The sequence below is a fragment of the Melanerpes formicivorus genome, unplaced genomic scaffold (assembly GCF_026170545.1).
Source record: "Melanerpes formicivorus ecotype bairdi unplaced genomic scaffold, bMelFor1.0.p_v2 SCAF_3, whole genome shotgun sequence".
Lineage (NCBI taxonomy): Eukaryota > Metazoa > Chordata > Aves > Piciformes > Picidae > Melanerpes > Melanerpes formicivorus.
The window spans coordinates 27,806,339-27,826,206 of NW_027142355.1; the positions used below are offsets into that span (position 1 = coordinate 27,806,339).

Genomic DNA, 19,868 nt, shown 5'->3' on the forward strand with positions numbered 1-19,868 from the left:
TCACAAAATGGGTTTGGATGGAAAGATGTTGAAGACCATCAAGTCCAAATATTAACCTAGCATTCCTAGGGCACCACCAAACCATGGCCCTCAGCACCACATCTCCATGGCTTTGACAGACCTCCAAGGATGGGGACCCCACCATGGCCATGGGCAGCTTGGGCCAGGCCTGGACAATTCTCAAGGGGCAGAAATTGCTCCTCATGTCCAATTTAAACGTTGTTGTTGTTATTATTATTATTTTCAACTTGAGACCATTTCCTCTTGTCCTGTTGTTCCTTGAGAGAAGAGACCAATCCCCACCTCACTCCAACCTCCTTACAGAGAGTTGTAGAGAGACAGAAGGTCTCCTCTCAGCCTTCTTTTGTCCAGCCTCAACAAGTCCAGGTCTCTCAGCTTCTCCTCACAAGTTCTCCAGACCCTTCCCCAGCTTCATTGCCTTTCTCTGAACTCAGGCCATGGGAGTTTTAGGTTGGACATAAGGAACAATTTCTGTACTGCAAGAGTGGTCAGAAATTGGAGCAGGCTAACCAGGAGCACAGTGAAGTCACCAAAGCTGGAGGTCTTCAAAAATGGCTGTTCAGAACACGGTTCAGTGGGCACAGTAGTGCTGTGTTGGTGGCTGGCTTGATCTTAGAGATCTTTTCCAAGATGTCTTTAGAGCCAGTCCCACCAGTACTTACGATTCCAGTGCTGTAAGAAGTGGATCAGGCTCAGGCATCTCCTGCAGCTGATTGCTCTGGTCTCTGCTCAACCTGATGATGTCACACAGGGTCTGGGAAGCATTGGATTGCCTCTGTAAAGGAGGAGGGAAGAAGACATTTCAGTGGTAACCCCACTGCTTGGCTTGTTCTGGCCCTCAGAGAAAATGTAATGTTGCTGAGAAAGCAAGAAACCCAACAACCCAGAAGTTCTCAAGATGATTCACCACAACACCCTTCTCTCTACACTGGAGAGAGACAGATTTGATGGGTGGGCTGTTCAGTGGATAAGGAATTGGTTGGATGGTTGCATTCAAAGGGTAGTGGTAAACTGGTCCAGATGGAGATGGGTGACAAGTGGTGTCCCTCAGGGGTCCATACTGGGAGCAGTGCTGCTCAGTATCTTCATCACTGACATGGACAGAGGGATCAAGATGAATGATGAGGCTGGCATGGTTGAATGACCTGGAAAGGCTGGAGAAGTGGGCTCAGGAGAACTTCATGAGGTTCAACCAGGCCAAGTGCAAGGGTGAAGGATGAAGGGCTGGAGAACAGCCCTGTGGAGAAGGATTTGGATGTGGGTGAGAAGCTGAACATGAGCCACCAATAGGCACTTGCATTCCAGGAGGCAAGTGGCTGCATCAGAAGCAGAGTGACCAGCAGATGGAGAGAGGTGTCTGCCCCTCTAGTCTGCCCTGCTCTGGTGAAACTGGTGGTAGAAAGTCCAAAACAGCTTGAAAGCACAACCAAATGTTCTGGGATTGAGCAACCAGAAGACATGACAACCATCCACACAAGTCATCCCTCATCACCTCCTTCCATAAGTCACCTGGGTATTGCCCAAGACACAAAGAGAGCCTTCTGGACCTCACAGGACCCACTACCCACAATAACAAAGATCCATCTTGCCATACTCACATCCTCATCCTGGCTTGAATGGATGAGTTCCACCAGTCTCTGGATGATCTTGGCTTCATTGAGCCACTGTAGGGGAAGAGAAGGGGGAGAAAAGCCTGGTTTGACATCAGAGAACTCAAAACAAGGTGGTCTTTGAGAAGCTTTGTATGACACAAGCTCTTCTAGAAGGGCAGTCTTTCCTCCTAGCTCATCACCAAAGCCACAGGTAGGACACAAGGTCCCCAAGGCACTGAGATGTTGATTTTCATCAGTGTGTACATGCTGCCCATGGAAATAAGCTGGAAAATATGGACATGTCCCATCTCCAGCAGCAGCTTCATTATCCACATGTTCTTCTCCAACCACTTCCTACCCTACAGCCTCACTGCTGTTTACACCAAAGAGCTCCTCAGAGATGACACCACAGTGCTGCTGTTGTGCCACCTCCTCATTCTAAGCCAACCTCAGACTATTTCCTCTTCCTAGCTCAAGTTTCATCTGCTTGGTTATCTCCCTTATCTTCTGACCACATGCAAACCAAGCATGCCACCAGCAAATGACACCTTCCAGCTTCCCCCAGTCCAGCTTCACCAGCTAGCTCAGCATCTTCATCTATGGGCTTTGGCCTAGACAAAGTGGTGGATGTCCTACCATCAACCAAACCAATCAGCAGGATCAAACTAAGGGGTTCCCAGATGCTTTGGAACTGATTATCCAAATGTTAATTAAAAGCAAAAAGCCTGTGGAGGTATCTCCAATGGTATCATCTTCAAATGAGTCATGCAGGAAATGAACAGTCTCCTGCTCTCCACTTCTGTTTCAGAAGCTCTCCCCTGGAAAGCTCAAGTGTATGTTCTCTATTCATATGATTTCAACCATGATCCTTCTGTTGGTTCCAGCTTTGCTCATCCACCTGCACCATGGAAGCTTTCTCCAAGGACAGCAAAGGCCAAGCTTGCTGGAAGGAGCCTCCTCAGAGGCTTCTGATGAATTCTTTCAATTGTTAACAGTCCAGAAACCAGAAGACAGGCCTGGAAAGATGCAAGGTGGACCACAGGTAAATTTCCTTCATCACACCTACTGATGGATCTGGAGGCTTCCTTGGATAGTGGTGCTTCTGTCCAACTCAGAATCCCAGACTGGTTCAGGTTGAAGGGACCTTTCAAGGTCACCCAGTCCAACCCCCAGCAGTCAGCAGGGACATCTGCAACTAGAGCAGGTTGCTAGGAGCCCCATACAACCTGACCTGGAATGTTTCCAGGGATGGGGCTTTTCCCACCTCTCTGGGCAACCTGCACCAGGCTCTCATCACCCTCAGTGTAAAATCTTTCAATGTCCTTTCAACCTAAAACATTCCATGACCTCATAGAGAGGCAGAAAGTTTCTGGGGGGGAACTAGATGGGTCCTACTCCAATGTTTCCTGGAGGCTCTTGGCCAAGCTCGCTTTTCTTTGTCCTCCCTCCCTTCAGGCCACGCCTCAGTTTCCCTTCCATGGCAAGAGATTCCAGATGGACTTTGTACCAACACAAGAAGTCATGAGAGCTTAATGCTTCTGAATTTGGACCATCCTGAACCATATTTCATGAAGCCATGAAATTATTTGCATTGGAAGGGACCTTCAAAGGTCACCTAGTCCAAACCCCCTGCAGTTAGCAGGGACATCCCCAATTACAGCAGGTTTCTCAGAGCCTCAGTCCTGGGACAGGGACTCTACCATGTATATGGGCAACTTGCTCCAGTGTCTCACCACCCTTATTGTAAAGAACTTCCTCCTAATGTCCAGCCTAAATCTACTCAGCTCCAGTTTCAAACCTTTGTCCCTTGTCCTAGTGCTGCTCAGGACAGGACTACTGAGGACCACCATGTGCTGATAAGGGGTTTTCCTGAAGGAACAGCTCTCCAGAACAACAAAAACAAGCTCCATGAGCAGTTATGCCTGATGAGATGGAAATGAAGAATGATCATGTTTTCTCCTTCACTGTAGGTCCTCAATTACAGGTCAACAAAGGGGAAAACCACCACAAATTAGACTTCTCAATCAGTTTAAAAGTAGTTACAGTGGCACCACCGGCTTCTCTCTGCTCATTCAGTTATCTTTTGCTCCTTTCTCCACCCTTAGCCCTGCACAGGTCCATGACAACATCCCACAAATCAAGGACCTGAGCTGCTGAGAAAAGTCTGGAGAAAACTACAAATAAAGCAAAGGGTTCTCAGATGGATAAACCCCCAACTCCATGTCACCTGAAACAATCCCTGAACCCCAGCATGATGGGGTGGGAAGGGACCTCTGGAAATCATGCAGTCCAACTCCCTTGCTCCAGCAGGGGCAACTACAGCAGCTTGTGCCAGGTCACAATGGCCAGGTGGGTTTGGACACTCTTCAGACAAGAAGACTCCACAACCTCTCTGGGCAGTCTGCTCCAGGGCTCCACCACCCTCACAGCCAACAAGGTGCTCCTGATAGAACCTCCTGGTTTCCAGTCTGTGCCCATTGCCCCTTGTCCTGTCATTGGGCATCACTGAGTAGTGTCTGGCTCCAGCATCTTGCCCCCCACCCTTTAGCTCTTGCTGAGCATTGAGAAGATGCCCTCCCAGGCTGCTGTTCTCAAGGCTCAACACAGTGAGGAACAAAACCAGTCACTGTCCCAGACCATTAGTCTGAACTTCTGAACACTGGTGGAGACCACAGATTCCCTTTCTCAAAGCTCTCCAGCACAACCAGCTCCAGCAAATTGCAGTTGTCACATGGAAACATGAGCTGAAAATCCTTTTCTACCAGGGACTGAACCAAGCTTCTTCTTCCTGGGACTGAACCGAGCTGTTTCTGCCATGCAAGCCACCAAGTACCCAAAATAACCAACACGGTGACTTCCAAGCTCAGCAAAATGGTTTTCAAGGTCCACTCTCATACTAAATGACCAAACCCTTCCATTTTTAAGACACAATCAGCCAACCCCCAGCCCATTCCCACTCTTGCAAGGCCAAACCCAAGCAGATTCTCACATTTAGCACTTCCTGCCGTAGGGTGGCAGGCTCCACACAGCTGATGAGACGAAGCAGGAGGTCCATCATGGCCGATGTATCAATGTGCTTCAGCACCAGGCTAATAAATTTGTCTTTTTTCCTTAAAAATGTAATCACCTAAAAAGAAAAAAGGCCATCAGATGCTGGTACAACTCACAGGCACGGCAACACAGAGCTTCCTATGCTGCACCTCATGGTGGCAACCAACCTCAAGGCAGAATGGCTTCCAAGGGGAGAAATTCTCCACAAAGAGAGAAAAACTCATTTCAAGATAAAAATAAACCAGATCTTTAGAGCTGCCTTTTCCATGCCCACAGGAAGAACAGCACTGAGGAGCTGGTGATGCTGGAGAAGGTTCCATTCCACTATGAATCTCTGATGGCCTTCCTTTAGAAGGTCAGTTTCGAGTTGTAACTGAAATATTTGGCTCATGCTTCCAGCACCCCTATCACAAGCATGAGACTGAGGCACTGTTTAGGTGATGAGATGATTCTGGGCAATCACACATTGGTTTGGGTTGGAGAAGACCTTGAAGCTCATCCAGTCCAACCATTCTCCAACTCTACTAAGGCTGGTGCTAAACCACGGTCCCCAGCACCTCATCTCTGCAGCTTTCAAATCCCTCCAAGGATGGGGACTCCACCAGCTCCCTGGGCAGCCTGTTCCAGTCTTTGAGAACCCTTTCAGTGAAGAAGTTGCTTTTGATGTCCAACCTAGACCTAGCCTGGGGCAACTTGAGGCCAACCCCCACCTGGCTCCAAGCTCCTCACAGGGAGTTGTAAAGAGCCAGAAGGTCTCCCTTCAGCCTCCTTTTCTCTAGGCTTAAAAATCCCAGCTCCCTCAGCTGCTCTTCACAAGTTCTCCAGACTCTTCCTCTTCTACTCCAGACCCTTCCCCAGCTTTAGACCTGCTCCAGCCTCTCATTGTCCTTGGAGTGAGGACAATCATCAAAGGAAGCACCAATATGCCTTAGGATGAAAAACAAAGCATTAGCTGTGGCACAGGAACATCTCAGCTACTGCAGACCTGAAACTCAAACTACATAAAGGTGTCTTGATGAGTCACCCCCTCCCTCAAGTGGGGAATCCCAAGCACTCTTCCAAGTCTACTCTTCAAGTCCAACCCTGAAGAACCCAGCGAGGTACTTTTCAACTCTAAGAGTAGAATGAGATCTCAGAAGGGTAGCAAAGGTCCCACCCCACAACCCAGACAGTGAATTCATTGGTGCTTACGTAGCAGGACAAATCTAATCACTACCTGTTCAGTTTTTCTTGCAATGAGATTCCCAATTGTCTTACTGAAGAAACTGGCAAGCAAAGGGTTCAGAGGAGGCTCTCGGTCCAAGAAGTCGTAGAGGATGTTCAGCAGAGTTTCATCCCCTCCCAGCTTGTCGTTGATCTGCGGCACGTCCGAGGTCAGCAGTTCACAGGCTGTGTTGGGGTATCTGGAAGGACAGAAGAGGAGCAACTAAAGGTGAAAGGAGAACTCCCAAGAAGAGCTTCCCTTCTTCAAGTCAGGAAGAGGAGGAGGTAGAGGAGCAGGATGAGATGGAGGAAGAGATTTAGGAGGAGGGGGAGGAAGAGATTTAGGAGGAGGGGGAGGAAGAGATTTAGGAGGAGGGGGAGGAAGAGATTTAGGAGGGGGTGGAGGAAGAGATTTAGGAGGGGGTGGGGGAGAAGGAGGTGGAGCAAAAGGTGAAGGAGGTGAAGGGCAGTAAACCAATACCTACTTGAAGCGGACCTTCTCATCCATATCCACAGGGGGTTCATGGGTGATGAGGTTGACCAGCTCCTCCATGCAGTGCTGCTGGCAGAGGAAGTCCAGCAGCTTGCGGTTCTGAGCCTTGCACTCCTGTAAGATGTCATCTTCATCCATCAGCTCGTGAAGTGTCACATCTTCTTTATCAAGCAGCTTGTCCACATGTGATGTTGTGTTCAAATCAAACTTCCAGAACATGTTGATGGGACACAACTGGCTGTGATGGATAAAAAAACAGGACTCAGGCTTTGGTATTCATCATTCTGAGCAGAGCAGCTGAATCACAGGCTCATGGAATGGGTTGGGCTGGAACGGACCTTCCAAGGTTGTCCGGTCAGCAGAGACATCTGCAACTAGAGCAGGTTGCTCAGAGCCCCAAACAATCTGATCTGGAATGTTCCAAGGATGGGGCATCTACCATCTCTCTGGGCAACTTGGGACAAGGTGTCACCACCCTTACAGTGAAGAGCATCTTCTCTCCATTCTGAAACCCCCTCTTTGAGTTCCAGCCATCACCCCTTGTCTGGTCACAAGCCCTGCTCAAAAGTCTGTTCCCAGCTTTCTAATCGACCCCTTGATGTCCTGAAAGGCCACCAGTTCTCTCCTCTCAGCCTTTCCTCCTCACAGAGATGCTCCAGGCCCCTCTTCCCAGTCTCCACTGGGCTCTCTCCAGTAGCTCCTAGTCTCTCTGGAACAGAGGAGCCCAGAACTGGACCTAGTTTCCAGTTGTGGTCTCACTCAAGCAGATTAGAGGAGGAGAAGAATATCCCTTGACCTTGCTGGCCACACTCTTCCTCATGTCCCACCAGGAGACCCTTGGTGCTCCTGTCCACCAGGATACATTGCTGGCTCATGGGCAGCTTTTTGTCTATCAGCACTCCCAGGTCCTTCTCTGTTGAGCTGCTTCCTAGCAGGTCACCCCTCACTGTACTGGTGCAGAGGGTAGAACTCAAAACCAGAAAGAGGAACTGAAGGAATCACCTCCTCTTCTGAGATGTCCTGGATCTCAAGTCCTTGAGGCTGCTGAAAGCAAACCCTCCCCAACATCACCTTCCCTCACAGACGTTTCACATGGATCTTCCACATCATTCCAAGTAAAGCCAAAAGGATTTTGAACCAGGTCTTAGCAAAAGTGGCCACATGAGATACTAGATAGAACAAAAAATTACAATTACAAACCAACTTGAGGTAGAGCCTCATCCCACAAAAATAAATGAAGTGACCTTACGCACAACAGAGACCAAATCCTGCTCCATCCTCACTTTTTGAGCTCTCCAAGTCCCCCCAGCAGTGCCAGAAGACCCTTGGCCCAAGCAGGGTTTCTCAACCCCACTTATAGCAGTTGAGATCATCCCCTTTGATGTCACCCCTCAACATCTGCTGTACTTTGCAAGAGCCGCCAGCACATGGCCAGGATTTTCAGAGGAGGTTTCAGCATGAGCAAGAATTCTCCTCTTGGGACAATTCTGGCTAAATATGGAGTGCTGGACTTGTTGTTAGCCATCATCATCCCACACAATGTTTCTCCTTTTTCTTACCCTCAGCTTCCTCTCTAACTGAGCTCTGCTCATTCTGGTTTTCCAGGGGTAACCTGCTGGGAAGCAGCTGCATGGAGAAGGACCTGGGAGTGCAGGGGGATAAGAAGTTGCCCATGTGCCAGCAATGTGCCCTGGTGGTCAAGAAGGCCAATGGTGTCCTGGAGGGCATGAAGAAGAGCATGGCCAGCAGGCCAAAAGAGGTTCTTCTACCGCTATACTCTGTTGAGGCCCACTGTTTCTGGATCCAGTTCTGGACTCCCCAGTTCCAGACTCCCCAGCTTCCAGACTGGAAGCTACTGGACAGAGTCCAGTGGAGGCTGGGAAGCTGCTGGGGGGCCTGGAGCCATCTGTGTGAGGAGGAAAGGCTGAGAGCCTGTGAGCTCTTGAGTCTGGAAAAGAGCACCCTGAGAGGAGATCTTCTCAATGTTTGGAAAGAGCTAAAGGGTGGGGGGCAAGAGGATGTGGCCAGACTTGTCAGTGATGCCAAGGAACAGGAGCAGGCACCAGCTGGAAGACAGGAGGTTCCACCTAAATGTAAGGAAGAAGTTTACCTTGAGAGTAGTGGAGCCCTGGAGCAGGCTGCCCAAAAAGGTTGTGGAGCCTCCTTGTTTGGAGAGCTTCCAAACCCACCTGGCCACTGTGTTCTCAAGCAAGCTGTTGAAGGTGACCCTGCTGGAACAGCATGGGCTGGACTGGATGAGCTCCAGAGATCCCCTCCCAACTTACCATTGCTTGGATTGGGGGATGAAGTGGATATGGTCTGTCAGAGTGCAGCATTCCCAGATGCTCTGTCCCTCAGCATGTGATTCCCGAACTCGGGATCACAGCTATTTTAACCTCCCCCACATCCCCAGTTCCTCAGCAGCAGGAACATTTTTGCTCTAATCATTCATTTTTGTTTTTGCTTCTTCCAGCTTCCAAAAACAGTACCAGGCCTGGTCCTCTGCCAGATCCACCACTTGCATAACTACACCCAAAACAGAACTTTGGAATGATCCTCTGGAACACACAGAACACAAGAGTTTTTTCTCCAGGAAGGTGAAGAAGGGGCCACTGCTTTCCAGTCACCAGAGCTGGACAATTAAAAAAGCTAAAAAAACCTCAAAAGCCCAATTTTTTACTGTGTGTTTAAAGATCTGGCCTCCTTGTGGGGCATCTTCCATGCTGCACCCTCAACTGAAAGGCTGATGGGAACTGCTGAATGGAATCACTTAGAATAGAATAGAAAATACAATAGAATTAACCAGGTTGCAAAAGACCTTTGAGATCATCAAGTCCAACCTATCACCCAACACCATCTAATCAACTAAACCATGGCACCAAGTGCTTTATCCAGTCTCCTCTTAAACACCTCCAATGACAGTGACTCCACCACTTCCCTGGATAGCTCATCCCAATGGCCAATCTCTCTTTCTGTGAAGAATTTATTCCTAACAACCAGTCTAAACCTCCCCCTGGCACCGCTTGAGACTGCGTCCTCCTGTTCTGGTGCTGGTTGCCTGGGAGAAGAGACCAACCCCCACCTGGCCACAACCTCCCTTCAGGGAGTTGTAGAGAGCAAGAAGGTCTCCCCTGAGCCTCCTCTTCTCCAGGCTAAGCAACCCCAGCTCCCTCAGCCTCTCCTCACAGGGCTGTGCTCCAGACCCCTCCCCAGCCTTATTGCCCTTCTCTGGACACATTCAAGTGTCTCAATGTCCTCCTTAACTCTCTGACCTCAAGTGCTATCTTTTTTTAAGGATATCAAACACATTGTTACCCAAGCCTCACCCCTGCTTCCCACAGAAAGAATTGTTAGGTTGGGAAAGATCACAAAGATCATGGAATCCAACCCTTGCCCCAACACTGCCAGGGCACCACCAAACCACGGCCCTCAGCACCATATCTCCATGGCTGTGAAACACCTGCAGGGATAAGGACTCCACTACTGCTATGGGCAGCCTGGGCCAGGCGTGAGCAACCCTCTTCAAAAGGGCAGAAATTGTTCCTCATGTCCAACCTCAACCTCCTGTGGGTTCTCCAGTCCCTTCACCAGCTTCTCTTCCAATGCCTGCCCAACCTCCTCACCAGCTTTGGTTTAGAAGGTTGGAAAAGGGACCTGCTTGCTCTGAGCTGGAATAAGATTCATCTTCCTTTCCTGAGGCCATCTTCTCAGAGTGGAAGTTCTTAAAACCCATCAGCTGGCAGATTTATGAGGGGTTTAAGCTTGAGAAGAGAGATTTAGGTCTCTTTCCACCTGTATATAGAAAACATTTCTGTCTTTGGGTTAAGAGTGCACCCTAAACCTCCTCACTTAAGGTCCTTTCTGGCAGCTCTTCACTTGTGAATTTAGAAGGAAGGCAAGGCAGAGGTAGATAAAAATATCTGCAGAACACTTTGTGAGGAACACACTCTCCAGCCAAGCAGCATTTCTGTCACCACAGTGTCACCTAGGTTGGCAATTCAGATGCCTGCTCCCAGCTCACAAATTCACTTCCTTGAGGGTGTCTTCAGGAACTGAAGGGACACTGCAAAATGCCAAAAGTTGACCTGAGTGATTTGTTCCAGCATAGACTTGATTGGAACAGCTCTAGAGGTTTGCCAAGGCCAATTGCTGGGTCACACCAACCTCATCAAGGCTCCAGGTGGGGGTGGAGTGGCTGGAAGGGGTAGGAAAGGACCTGGGAGGTTTGGTCAACAGCAGCTGGAAACGAGCCAGCATGTGCCCAGGTGGACAAGAAGGCCACCAGCAGCCTGGCTTGAATCAGCAATGGTATGGTGAGCAGGGCAGGGATTGTACTCCTGGTGTGGGCAGTGGTGAGGTCACACCTGGAATCCTGGGGTCAATTTTGGGCCCCTCACTCCAAGAAGGACATTGAGGGGCTGCAGCAGGTCTCTTCTCCCAGAGAACAAGAGACAGGCCTCAAGTTGCCCCAGAGGAGGTTTAAGTTGGACATCATAAGAAACTTCTTCACTTAAATGGTTCTCAAAGACTGGAGCAGGCTCTTAGGAGAGGTGACTGAATCCCCATCCCTAGAGGGTTTCAAAGCTATGTAGATGTGGTGCTGAGGGACATGGTTTAGCACCAGCCATGGCAGAGTTAGAGAATGGTTGGACTCAATGATCTGAAAAATCTTCTCCTAACAAAACATTTCTGTGATTCTATGCCAAGTGGAGTCTCCTTCTTTGGAGAGATTCCAAACCTGCCTGGATACTCTGATCCTGGGCAAGTTGCTGCAGGTGACCCTGTTTGAGCAGGGAGGGGGGACTGGCTAAGCTCCAGAGGTCCTTCCCACCCCACCACAGTGAGATGGGAAGATTTTGCATCTCCAGGTATTAATTGTGAAGAACAACCTCAACAGAAGAACACATAGCACAGTGTCAGAGAGGACAGTGTCCTTCTTGAGCTCACACAGACAGGGCAGATGTTCACACTCACCCTCAGTAGAAGAGCTTTTCAAATGTGAAATCCTCTCCACGGACAGAGAAACATTTGGGTTACAGTTCCTGGAACAGCTCCAGCTTCAGAAAATGGTCTTCATCCGGTCTGAGATCCTCCCCAAGCTTCTTATCCTACAAAACACATTCCAAGGTGTTACATTACAGCCTCCACAAACCTTTCAACCCAAAGAACAATTTCGACAAGGGTGTAGGTGAGCAGAACTCTTTGAAGACCCAACACCACCGTGTCACACATGACTGAAGGAGGTTAATTCCTTCCAGTGACCTCCTGCTCCTGGGCAAATGTGAACCTTCAGATGGAGCTCTGACAGTGCAGGGATAAAAGCTCTTTCCCCTCCTAAGGCTTGGAGGCAGCTGTCAGACTTGAACCTCCTTCAAGGCCAGATTTGTCCCAGTCTCCTTCCAAACCCAGGTGTTCTTTGGTACTGTGTGGTTCTGACTAGACAACAGCATCCCAACACGGGATAACAATGTTCCCACTTTCTCCCAATCAAGAAAACGTGCTCATGAACCAGGACAAGTGTTCCACAGATCTCAACACCTTGCAAGCAGGATCCCAGTGTGGTGGGGTGGGAAAGGACCTCTGCAGATCACCCAACCCTGCTGCTCCAGCAGGGGCACCCACAGCAGCCTGTCCAGGATCACAACATCCAGGTGGGGTTGGAAGCTCTCCAGACAAGGAGCCTCCACAACCTCTCTGGGCAGCCTGCTCCACGGCTCCACCACCCTCACAGCCAACAAGTTGCTCCTGATGGAACCTCCTGGGTTCCAGTCTGTGCCCATTGCCCCTTGTCCTGTCACAGAGCACCAGTGACGAGGGCCTGGCCCCATCCTTCTGCCCCCACCCTTTAGCTCTTGCTGAGCCTCTCAGGCTGCTCTTTTCCAGGCTCAAGAGCTCCAGAGCTCTCAGCCTTTCCTCCTCACAGAGATGCTCCAGGCCTCTCTGCATATCCAGAACCTCTACTGGACTCTGTCCAGTAGCTCCCAGTCTCTTTGGAACCAGGGAGCCCAGAAGGGGACCTAGGACTTCAGCTGTAGCCTCATCAGGGCAGAGCGGAAGGGGAAAAGAACCTCCCTTGGCCTGCTGGCCACACTCTTCTCAGGCCCTGCAGACCTCTGACCTTAGCCACCAGGGTACAATGTCAGCCTCCTTTCCTGGTTAGACAGAGGGCAGAGATGGTTCCAAACACATGACCAAACTCAACTATCAATCAAGACGGAAAGCCCAGGTTGAACACAGGCAAGTCCAAAGTAGAATGAAAGCAAAACATGTAGCAGCTTTTCTGACCATATCTCCCTCCTCCTGCTTCTCCACACAGTCCTTGAGACAAGGTTCTGAGGGACATCCCACAGGCTCTTCATGGAATCCACTCTGATAACCAACATAAGCTCATTCTAGAGTGGATTGCAGATGGTTGCTAAATCTCTACAAGGTCTCTAAAGGAGCATTTGGACTCCACCAAGTAATGATAACAAGTGAAAAAAAAAATAAACCAGGAGTTCCTCAACCTACCTCCTGAAGTCTCCTCAGGAGATTTCTACCTCAAACGACAACTTCCTGAAGGATCTGCAATACCTGTTCTGGAAGCCTTTATTTAGAATAAACCAAACCAGGTTGGAAGAGACCTTCAAGATCATCGTGTCCAACCCATCAACCAATCCAACCCACCCAAACAGCTAACCCATGGCACCAAGTACCCCATCAAGTCTCCTCCTGAACACCTCCAATGCTGGCGACTCCACCACCTCCCCAGGCAGCCCATTCCAATGGGCAACCACTCTCTCTGTGTAAAACTTCCTCCTGACCTCCAGCCTGAACCTCCCCTGGCACAGCCTGAGACTGTGTCCTCTTGTTCTGGTACTGGGTGCCTGGGAGAAGAGACCAACATCCCCCTGTCTACAACCTCCCTTCAGGTAGTTGTAGAGAGCAATAAGGTCACCCCTGAGTCTACTCCTCTCCAGGCTGAGCAACCCCAGCTCCCTCACCCTCTCCTCATAGGGCTTGTGTTCCAGACCCCTCACCAACTTTGTTGCCCTTCTCTGGACTCGTTCCAGCAAGTCAACATCCTTCCTAAACTGAGGGGCCCAGAACTGGACACAGGACTCGAGGTGTGGCCTAACCAGTGCAGTGTACAGGGGCAGAATGACCTCCCTGCTCCTGCTGGCCACACTGTTCCTGATGCAGGCCAGGATGCCATTGGCCCTCTTGGCTGCCTGGGCACACTGCAGGCTCATGTTCAGCCTACCATCAACCAGTACCCCCAGGTCCCTCTCTGCCTGGCTGCTCTCCAGCCACTCTGACCCCAGCCTGTAGCTCTGCATGGGGTTGTTGTGGCCAATGTGCAGAACCCGGCACTTGGATGTGTTAAATCTCCTGCCCTTGGACTCTGCCCATCTGTCCAGCCTGTCGAGGTCCCTCTGCAGAGCCTCTCTACCCTCCAGCAGATCAACTCCTGCCCCCAGCTTGGTGTCATCTGCAAATTTACTGATGATGGACTCAATGCCCTCATCCAGATCATCAATAAAGATGTTAAAGAGCATAGAGCCCAGCACTGATCCCTGGGGCACACCATTATTTCTGTAGGCACCAGAGAATCCAGGAATCATTAAGGTTGGAAAAGACTTCTGAGAACATGAAATCCAACCTTCTACCCATCACCTCCATGACCATGTGCCAAGATAACATAAATGATGATGGAGGACAAGAGACAGTCTGAGCACCACACAGGAAGGACTGGCACAGTACACCCACAGCTCAGCTCCTCTGACAGGGGTTGATCTGGGTCCAGCAGAGTTGGGCAGCTCTAGCCCTAGCTGGGTTCACCTCCAAAGGCTCCCAAGGGCTGCAGTAGTGTCCAGTCATCAGAAAGTTAGAGAATGGTTTGGGTTGGAAAAGATCTCCAGGATCATGGAATCCACCCATTGACCCAGCACTGTCAGGGCATCATCAAACCATGGCCCTCAGCACCACATCTCCACAGCTTTGAAAGCCCTCCAGGGATGGGAAATCCATCACTGCCCTGGACAATCCTTAAGGGTCAGAAATTGTTCCTCGGGTGGAACATAAACCTCCTCTGGGGTAACTTGAGGTAATTTCCTCATCCTGTCACTTTGGAGAAGACCTTGATGCCCATCTGGCTTCAGCCTCCTTTCAGGGAGTTGTAGAGAGCCAGAAGGTCTCCCCTCAGCCTTCCCTTCTCCCAGCACAACCACCCTAGACACCTCACAAGTTCTCCAGACCCAATGCCGCCTTCTCCAGACACTTCCCCAGCTTTGTTGCCTCTCTCTGGACCTGCTCCAGCCCCTCAATGTCATTCCTGGATCAGGGGGGCCCAGAACTGAACACAACACCTCAGGCTGGAGGCAGCAGGCTCCCCAACATCTCATACCCACAATTTCCATGAACTAACACCTAGCAGCAGAGGGGTTATCCCAAAAAAGCATTTGAGGAGGAAAATCCTGAGGAGAAGGAAAATTCCTACATAGAAAGAACCAAAAGGGGACATTAACTCTTAAAATGCCCAGCTCCAGCTGGTTGTTCTATCACCCTGGGCACAGCAAAAGAGAAAGAGGAAGGGCATGGACCTGATGGAGTGGGTCCAGAGAAGTGCCATGAAAATGATCAGCTACAAAGACAGGCTGAGGGAGCTGGTGGTGCTCAGCCTAAGCAGGCAGCTCTGGGGAGACCTAATGACAACCTTCCAGTACCTGAGGGGGCTACAAGAAGGACGGAGAGAGACTGTCTACAAGAGTCTGTCATGAGAGGACAAAGGGCAATGGCTTCAAATTAGAGAAGGGAGATTGACAGTGGATGTTAGGAACATGTTCTTTACTGTGAAGGTGGTGGAACACCAGAACTGGCTGCCCAGGGAGGTAGCTGAGGACCCATCCCTGGAGGTATTCAAAATGAGGCTTGACAGGGCTCTGGGCAGCCTGACCTAGTAGAGGATGCCCCGGCTGACTGCAGAGGGGGTTGGACTAGACGACCTTTGGAAGTCCCTTCCAACCCAGACCATTCTATGAAGCCAGGCTCTTGCCTCAGCCAGACTCATGGCACTACATGGTAGTCAGGAGAGGGATGGAAGAGTAGGGGAAAAAAGAGGCTATTTTGGTAAAACTATAAAAAACCCAGCTATTTTAGAGGAGATTGAGAGACTTCCCACTGCCTTATTGACATTGATGTGGTGATGAGGAACATCAAGCAAGCTGAACTGAACCTCCTCTATAAAGCCATAAGGGCCCCCAGGACTAAAGTTTGAATTTTAGCTATCTGAAAAAAGGTCCAGATAAGGGCAACAAAGCTGGGGAAGGGGCTGAAGAAGGAAAAGAAGGAGAAGGGTCTGGAGAGCTTGAGAGGAGCAGCTGAGGGACCTGGGGTTGCTGAGCCTGGAGAGGAGGCTGAGGGGAGACCTGCAGGCTCACCAAGAAGTTGTTTAGGGGAGGTTTAGGCAAGACATCAGAAAAAACTTCTTCACTGAACATGTTTTCAAAGGCTGGCCCAGGCCGCCCAGGGAGGTGGTGGATTCTCCATCCCTGGAGGAGTTTCAAAGCCACACAGATGTGGTGCTGAGGGTCACCTGGCAGTGCTGGATGGAGGTCTTCTCCAACCCAACCTATTGTGGGATGCTCTGAATCATTGTAAAACAGCCAAGAACAACAAAAAGTTTATTTATTATTTCCAAGAGAGAAAACCCAAACCAAACCCTGAGGGTATTTTTACATCTTCTCCAACGCTGTCACGAGGTGACCCTCCAAAAAACCACAGCAACTGCTGACAGGTGACACCAGGGTCAAACACATCCTGCATCAATTCAGGTTCAGAGCCACTGCAAATTTATTGTCTTCTCTTTCTGGGCATCTGCAAAACGATCCAGAAATCATCATGGAATTGGTTGGGTTGTACAGAGAAGATGAAGCATGGATGAGTAGACAAGAATCAGAATGGTTTGGGTTTCAAGGGCCCTTAAAATCATCCAGTTCCAACCCCCTGCCATGGGCAGGGATACCTTCCACTATAGTATAGTATCATAGCATAGTATCAGTCAGGGTTGGAAGGGACCACAATAATCATCTAGTTCCAACCCCCCTGCCATGGGCAGGGACACCTCACACTAGATCAGGCTGGCCACAGCCTCGTCCAGCCTGCTCTTAAACACCTCCAGGGATGGGGTCACAACCACCTCCCTGGACAACCCATTCCAGGGCTTCAGCACTCTCATGGTGAAGAACCTCCTCCTCACATCCAACCTGAATCTTCCCACCTCCAGCTTCATTCCATTCCCCCTAGTCCTATCACTACCTGAGATCCTGAGAAGTCCCTCCCCAGCCTTCCTGTAGGCCCCCTTCAGATACTGGAAGGCCACTAGACCAGGCTGCTCCAGGGCCTCATCCAGCTTGGCCTTGAACACCTTGGACAAATTATGAAGTACATGGTATGATCCCAGGAATTATGGAGGTAACCAAGGCCAGGTCCTATTGGAATGTTTTGGCCAAACACTGGGAATGTCTTTGCCAGGAACCAACACATTCACAAAGCCAGCATCTTCCAGGGACAGCACTTCCATGGGATCCCCTCCAAAGCAGTAAGTACAACACAGGATCCCAGTATGGTGAGGGCAGGGACCTCCGGAGCTCATCCAGCTCATCCAAGCCCTGTGCTCCAGCAGGGTCACCCTGGGCAGCTTGCCCAGGATCACAATGGCTAGGTGGGTTTGGCTCCATCCTCTTGCCCCCCACCCTTTAGCTTTTGGTGAGCACTGAGAAGATCCCTCTCAGGCTGCTCTTCTCCAAACACAGCAACTGTGGGGACTATTGCAGAACCAGTTCATTGTTCTCCAAACCTGAAGCTGATGCTAAAACCAGTCCAAAACCAGCCCAGCTCAGGCTAACTCTACATAAACCAGGAGATACAAAGCAAACCCACCCCTAACCTCACTCTGCTGTGACCACTGACCTGGCCCAAAGCCACCAAGGACGCACCACACCAGTGACTCAGACCATGCTGAACTGGCAGATGTAAATGAAGAGCAACCACAGTGTCTTCTGGGGTGTCCCACAGAACTGGATGTTTTCTCCCTGATGCCTTCCCAACCCTGGGCTGCTGACAACCACACTGACCAACCATCACAGACCACACTCAGCAGGTGCCAGGGCTCCCAGTGTGACAGGGGACACCGCACACATGGCCAGGAGCACCAAAATAGAACCATGCAAATGAAGTCAACAGGCTGGCCCTGGTGAGGACAACAGCCCCACAGCAGGCCTAAGGTACCCAACAACCTTCAAGTGCTTGCTGGTGCAAGTATGGGTCAAGGACATGAGCTAGGGTGTGCCCAGGTGTCCAAGAAGGCCACCAACAGCAATGGTGTGGCCAGTAGGAGCAGCACAAGGATTGTCCCCCTAGACTGGGCACTGGTGAGCAGTGGCCACTTGGAATCCTGCAGTGAGTTTTTGTCTCCTCATTCCAAGAAGGACACTGAGGTGCTGGAGCAGGTCCAGAAAAGGGCAACAAAGCTGGGGAAGTGTCTGGAGAACAGATCTTGTGAGGAGCAGATGAGGGACCTGGGCTTGTTGAGCCTGGAGAAAAGGAGGCTGAGGAGAGACCTTCTGGCTCTCTACAACTCCCTGGATGGGGCTTGGAGCCAGGTGGGGGTTGGTGTCTTCTCCCAAGGAACAAGAGACAAAACAAGAGGAAATGACCTCAAGCTGCCCCAGGGGAGGTTTAGGTTGGACATGAGGAACAATTTCTGCCCCTTGAGAGTTGTCCAGGCCTGGCCCAGGCTGTCCATGGCAGTGGTGGAGTCTCCATCCCTGGAGGGGTTCCACAGCCATGGAGATGTGGTGCTGATGGCCATGGTTTGGTGGTGCCCTGACAGTACTGGGGCAAGGATTGGATTCTATGATCTTGGAGGTCTTCTCCAAACTTTCTGATTATATTCTATGATTCTCCTCCCAAGTGAAGCTCCTGCAACGACCTCACCCAAACCAACCAGCCTTAGGTTCAGTGGCAACAAAGTTCAAGGGACATCATCAGTGAAGGGTTCTCGACAAAACTCTGTGAGAGGCACCACTGCAGTTTAGAGGGAGGAGACCTTCAGAAAGTTGCAAGACATGATTAAAACGTTTCTTCCAACATCGGAACTTTGCACACACTTATCTCCAGTCCTCCCTCTGCTCTTGGTTCCCTTCCCTCCCTCATCTGCCTCATTTTGAATAGTAAGTGCTGACCAAAAGGCCAAGCAGGAGAGAGGAGCCCTCAGAGGCAACCATGGTTCCATCACCTGCCCACGCCCCTCCCAGTTTGCACTTGTGCCCCACAGGACATCCAACTCAAGCTGTCGTCTCAGCAGCTTCTGCCAAGCTCTGACTGCTGGTGTGCACATCAAAGTCTGAAGAGCATTGGCCCACAGATTAATTCCAGCTTTTCTTACCTCCTCCAACCCACCCAATGGAATTGGGAGGTGTCTCTGCTGGTCTCAACCAGCCTTGGAGTGATCAGCCTAGGAGAGCTGACATACCTCAAGACCTGTATAAAAATGGTGGCCTGGTCCATGGGTTCATTAAATTCATTTACTTGGTCATTACTTTGTTGTGGTATCATGGATGGGTTGGAGGTCATCGGGTCCAATCCCCTCTGCAGTCAGCAGGAACGTCTGCAACTAGAGCAGGTTGCGCAAAGCCCCAAATGACCTGACCTGGTCCAGTCTCCCACCTCCCTGGGTAACCTGGGCCTGGCTCTCACCCCTTCAGCATCAAAAAAGTCTGGAAAATTAAAGCCATCATGGAATTCCTCATGCTGGAAGACACCTAGAAGATCATGTAATTCAAACCTTAACCCAGCACTGCCAGAACACCACCAAACCATGGCCCTCAGCACTACATCTCCATGGCTCAGAATGCCCTCTGGGGATGGGACTCCACCACTGTCCTGGGCAGCCTGGGCCAGGCCTGGACAACCTTCAAGGGGAAGAAATTGTTCCTGTTCAACCTAAACCTTCCCCGGGACAACTTGAGGCCATATGTACTCTTCTTCCATCACCTGGGAGAAGAGACCAATCCCCACTGGCTCCAGGCTCCTCACATAGAGTTGCAGAGAGCCAGAAGGTCTCACCTCAGCCTCCTTTTGTCCAGACTCAACAAGCCCAGATCCCCCAGCTTCTCCTCAAAAGTTCTCCACATGCTGCTTCTCCTGGCCCTTCCCCAGCTTCACTGTCCTTCTCTGGACCTGCTCTAGTCCCTAGATGTCCTTCTCAGACTGAGGGACTCCAAAGCCAAGATATGCTCCAACCTTTTGTTCTGTCAGAAGAGGCCCTGCTAAAAAGATTGTCCCCATCTTTCTTCCAGACCCCTCCAAAGACTGAAAGGTTGCTTGTGCAGCTGGGAAGTGTTAGACTGGTGCAAGACATGGACCCTTCCAACCTGGAAGAAGAGGAGACTCTACATTTAGATTCCTTGGGCACCACCAGCAAGGAGTTAGGTGTAAGCTGCAGAGAAAGGGATTGTGGTGGGTTG

The 19,868-nt window shown here is 50.5% G+C and overlaps 1 protein-coding gene across 2 annotated transcripts in view; it reads right to left on the minus strand.

The window, feature by feature from the left end:
- Positions 1-19,868, minus strand: part of PPP6R2 (protein phosphatase 6 regulatory subunit 2) — a 76,710-nt gene that overhangs the window by 43,147 nt on the left and 13,695 nt on the right. For both annotated transcript variants that reach the window (XM_068169732.1, XM_068169724.1), the window contains exons 2-7: positions 11,335-11,468; positions 6,353-6,598; positions 5,881-6,067; positions 4,603-4,740; positions 1,620-1,685; positions 684-796 (exon numbers count right to left, since the gene is read on the minus strand). In XM_068169732.1, the coding sequence (XP_068025833.1) occupies positions 684-796; positions 1,620-1,685; positions 4,603-4,740; positions 5,881-6,067; positions 6,353-6,579 (731 nt within the window). In that variant the 5' untranslated portion in view covers positions 6,580-6,598; positions 11,335-11,468. The remainder of the gene's footprint in view (positions 1-683; positions 797-1,619; positions 1,686-4,602; positions 4,741-5,880; positions 6,068-6,352; positions 6,599-11,334; positions 11,469-19,868) is intronic.